Source organism: Triticum aestivum, chromosome 2D (assembly GCF_018294505.1).
Source record: "Triticum aestivum cultivar Chinese Spring chromosome 2D, IWGSC CS RefSeq v2.1, whole genome shotgun sequence".
Lineage (NCBI taxonomy): Eukaryota > Viridiplantae > Streptophyta > Magnoliopsida > Poales > Poaceae > Triticum > Triticum aestivum.
In genome coordinates this window covers 599,945,743-599,950,422 of record NC_057799.1, presented here as the reverse complement: position 1 = coordinate 599,950,422, position 4,680 = coordinate 599,945,743, and the positions used below count along the sequence as shown (strand labels likewise).

The window sequence follows — 4,680 nt, the reverse complement described above, 5'->3', positions numbered from 1 at the left end:
ACCTTATCACAAAACTATCTGTTACCGATAATTTCAGTGCTTGCAGAGAATACGTTACTGAAAACCGCTTGTCATTTCCTTCTGCTCCTCGTTGGGTTCGACACTCTTATTTATCGAAAGGACTACGATAGATCCCCTACATTTGTGGGTCATCAACTACGCGGCGGGAGGCAACAAAAACCCTAGCGCTGGGTGCCCTGGTGCGTGAGGAGTGTAGGGCTATTTTTTCTAATTGATACGTGGATCCCTGTCAACTAGGGTATAGAGTGAAACCTGAGGATAAATCCGTCATAGGCACTCCCTCCGTTCACAAATATAAGATGTTCTAACTTTTTGGTGAATTTGATGTATATAAACATGTTTTAGTGTGTTTGTTCACTCATTTCAGTCTGTATATTGTCCATATTGAAATGTCCAAAATATTTTACATTTATGAACAGAAAAAATATCTTCAAAAACGGCCTATACTTGTAATCTTTTCTCCCACTAGTCCAAAATGTTCCTCGCTTCCTTGTAAATATTTATTCTCCTTGATATATAACACAATAGGAGCCTCCCTTGCTATTTTCTGGTAAAACAATTCTTGAAATTTGGTAACATTTTTTAATTTACAGACTTTTTTAATTCATGAACATTTTTAAAATCCAGGAACATTTTAAAATTTCCTGAACATGTTTGAAAATTTATTAAATCCACAAACATTTTTTAATTTTGGGAATATTTTTTAATTTGGGAAAAAAATCTTGGCAATTGTTTTAATCACGAACATTTTAATCTTGAACACGTTTAAAGTTGGAACCTTTTTAGAAATTCGGGTTGAAAGAAAACCCAGCTGAAACCGGTCAGCCCAGCATGCCGTAGCTTGTAGGCCAGACGCCCAGAACTGCTTTTTTTTTGACAAATAGACGCCCAGAGCTGCTTTGTGGACAGGCCCGCTACCAACGGGAGGTGCGCGATTGAGCCACCGCTCAAAAAAAAAAGGTTGAGCCTTGTCTAAAAAAACAGTTGAGCCGCTGCCGAGGCACTGGACTCGGCGAGAGCATCTCAAACGGAGCCTCGTTTAAACCGGTGTTCACCGTGCTGGTCCGGCGAGGTGGGATAATTGGGTCGCGTGTTTGCCTAATAACGAACCTAATTAAGCATCTTCTGATCCAGGAAGGATAGGCCCGTATACGCAGCGCGGCCTAATCATCGGCCCATATAGCTCAACGCGTGCGTTATGCTCTCTGCCGTAGTAGGGCCTCCGTCATTTCTCTTCTCATCGAGCGTATCTCCAGGACTGAAACAATCACGAATTTAGCCTTTTGGACGACAAGCATTAACTTACGGAAAAGATGGCAGCCCGTCCACAGAAAAAGATCCTATGAGAGCACGTCGCGTGGATTGCCATAAGCTGTTCAAAATATTGCATTCGCCGTCGCTCTGAATTTCATTCCCGTGTTTCTTCGGCAGTCAGACAAAAACGTCATCCAAACAAATGGGTGATGGACTACCGATCAACCATTCATTGAGATGACTAACATCTTGTGTTGTTACCCTGGTGAACATTATGACACGAGCGAAGAAATCGGACACAACTTTCCACACCAAGAACAACACCGCCAAACATAAGCAGCAGCGCACGACACGACTGGGCTAGCAGAGCGGATTGACTGAACGATCGTACCTTCCAACTTCTAGCAGAACCTTCCAACTCCGACCGGGCCACACTTCCCATGCGCACTCCAGTCATGTGTCTGATTGATATTCACGGCACCGTAAACGCATGTCGCGTGCTTGCACGTGTGCGTCATTCTTGAAATTACTCACACACATAGAAAAGCATGGTTGTAAAGGTTCAGGCTAAAGCTCCAAAGCAAGATGATGATGCACAGATATTTTTATTTAAAATTCGAACCGAACTTTAACTCTTTTATCAGCCATGAAAAGCGTTAAAAGAGCCCGGCACTAGCAACTCCTGTAATAGGTACATGCACCAACTTTAAACCTACAGCAGCAATTTAAGAAGTAAACCCAACGCCAAAGACACCTGGCTAAGCTATAGTTTAGCCGCGATAATGCGATACCTACGTAGGATTAGGAACCCCACATCCCAAATAGGATAATCCAAAGTACCTCTGCTAGCTACACGTCATGCCATTAACCCAATTAAGATATTATTGCTTACTTTGTACATATATTTTTGATTTAGTGAAAATACTCCCTAGTATGTAGAAAAAAAAAAGGTGAATTGCAAGCCCTTCTAACATACTTTATTTAACATATGGAGCTAATTTAAATGAGGTAGAAAACATTTAATATTCCATAGCAATTAATTGGGTTAATTAAGATTATGCCCTAAAAAGAATTTTAAATTAGTTAACAGGAATGAGCAATAGTACGGTTGGAAACTAAGCATTTTTCTGGTCAAATTACATATATAAATTATTTTAATCCAAATTACGGTTGCAAAGTTATAGCGTGATCATTTTTACATGTTCTCCGTAAATAATGAAAACCAGCGACTTAAACGGACTGAAAACAGAGTGAACTGGACCTGCTGCAGCTGAACTCGGAATACTAACCAGCGCCCAGGTGCGCGCGGCAGAGGATACAGAAGTTGGGCCGAAACCCAACAGATAGAGAGAAAGGAGTGGGACTTAATACTGGACCATGGGATATTGAAAAAAAGAAACACCAGGGTGCTTTTTATAAAACATACAATGGCGGACGGCAGAAACAGAGTGAACTGGACCTGCTGCAGCTGAACTCGGAATACTAACCAGCGCCCAGGTGCGCGCGACAGAGGATACAGAAGTTGGGCCGAAATCCAACAGATAGAGAGAAAGGAGTGGGACTTAATACTGGACCGTGGGATATTGAAAAAAAAACACCAGGGTGCTTTTTATAAAACATACAATGGCCGACAGCAGAAACACTCCGTACTTTATTAGTAGGTATATACAGATATAACATAGTATGAGCCACCCCTGCTATTTTATGGTAAAAAAACATTTCTTGATATTTGGTACTCCCTTCAATTCAAATTAATTGACGCAACTTGTATACAATGTGATGCGCCAATTAATTCGAATCGGAAGGAGTAACATTTTTAATTCCACGGAATTTTTTAATTCGCAGAAACCAGGGACATTTCAAACATTTTAAAATTCATGAACATGTTTGAAAATTCTTTAAAAAAATATTAAAACAATGAACACTAAAAATGGGAAGATTTTATAATCTGGAAAAAATATCTTGGGACTTTTTAAAATCGCGAACATTGTAATATTAAATTTAAAAAAATCCGGAACTTTTTTAGAAATTCGGGTTAAAAAAAACGGCTAAAAACGGTCAGCCCTTAGCGAGATTTTGCTTGCTGATGGAGCGTATCTCCAGGACTGAAACAACCACGATTTTGGCCTTCTGTTTATACAAGCATTTAACTTAAGGAAAGGCAGCCAACCCGTCGTCAAAAGAAGAAGATCCCAAGCACGTCGCGTGGATTGCCATAAGCTGTTCAGAAGAATAGGCATTCGCCGTCCCTCTGAATTTCGTTCCCGTGTTCCTTCGGCAGTCGACAAAAACGTCATCCAAACAAACGGGCCATAGACTACCGATCAACCGATCGTTGAGATGAGTCTACCATCTTCTGATGTTACCCTGGAAGCCATCGCGAGCGAAGAAATTTCCGACGTCGGACACGACTTTGCACACCAACAAACAACACCGACAGACATAAGCAGCAGCACACGACACGACGGAGCTACTGGAACAGACTGACTGAACGATCACAACCTTCCATCTTCGAGCAAAACCTTCCAACATCGACGGGGCCACACTTCCCTTGACAAGTTACCTCCATCCATACTCCAGGCATGTGTACGATTGATATTCACGGCACCGTAAACGCGTGTCGTGTGCTTGCGCCTGTGCGTCACTCTTGAAATCACACACTCACAGGCACAAAAGCATGGTTGTAAAAGTTCAGTCTAAAGCTCCAGAGCGAGATGATGATGTCCTCTGCGTGTGAGTATTTAACCAAAAACTACCACAATTCACGGAAACGTGACAGAAAACTACCACTTTACGATTTTGTCCCGAAAACTACCACTTTTTTATTAATCCGTGGCAAAAAAACTACCAAGTGTGAAAACTGCTCGCTTTGCCTGGGTTAAACCCGAATCTGACTGCCCGACCCCACACATAAGCGGGCTAAAAATGCAATCAGGTCCCTAGTTTTTCTTCAAAAAAGCAATCCAGTCCCTCCGGGCCGACCGCTCCAGGCCCTCGTCGCCGCCGCCGCTCTCCGGCTCCCTCTGCCGCTTCGCCAAGCTCCTCCGCCAGGCCCCCTCGGTCCCGCACCGCCTCGCGCCCAAGCTCGAGCGGGAGGACCGCCAAGACGACGAGGAGACCGGCGGGTCTCCCCTGTACCGCGACTAGCCGCCGGTGCCCAAGCGGCGGAGGACGGCCGTCTCGCTGTCGCCGCTGAGCTCCTCTGCGGAGCATCACCCCGGCGCTCCACACGTCCACCTTCTCGCCGTACTCCCTCCCGGCCACCACCTCGGGCGCCACGTAGTACGGCGTGCCGACGAGCCCGGTCATCGGCCGCCCGTCCCCGAACCACTCCGCGGAACCGAAGTCGGCGAGCTTGAGCGTGCCGGTGGCGGCGTCGAAGAGGAGGTTGTCAGGCTTGACGTC

The 4,680-nt window shown here is 44.6% G+C and overlaps 1 protein-coding gene across 1 annotated transcript in view; it reads right to left on the bottom strand.

Annotated features, from left to right (window-relative positions):
- Nucleotides 1-4,206: 4,206 nt before the first annotated feature.
- The window catches only part of LOC123056015 (phosphoenolpyruvate carboxylase kinase 2-like), an 897-nt gene continuing 423 nt past the window's right edge, over nucleotides 4,207-4,680 (bottom strand). Inside the window, exon 2 of the mRNA XM_044479787.1 lies at nucleotides 4,207-4,680. This exon is cut by the window's right edge and continues 37 nt beyond it. Within this exon, the coding sequence (XP_044335722.1) occupies nucleotides 4,207-4,680 (474 nt within the window).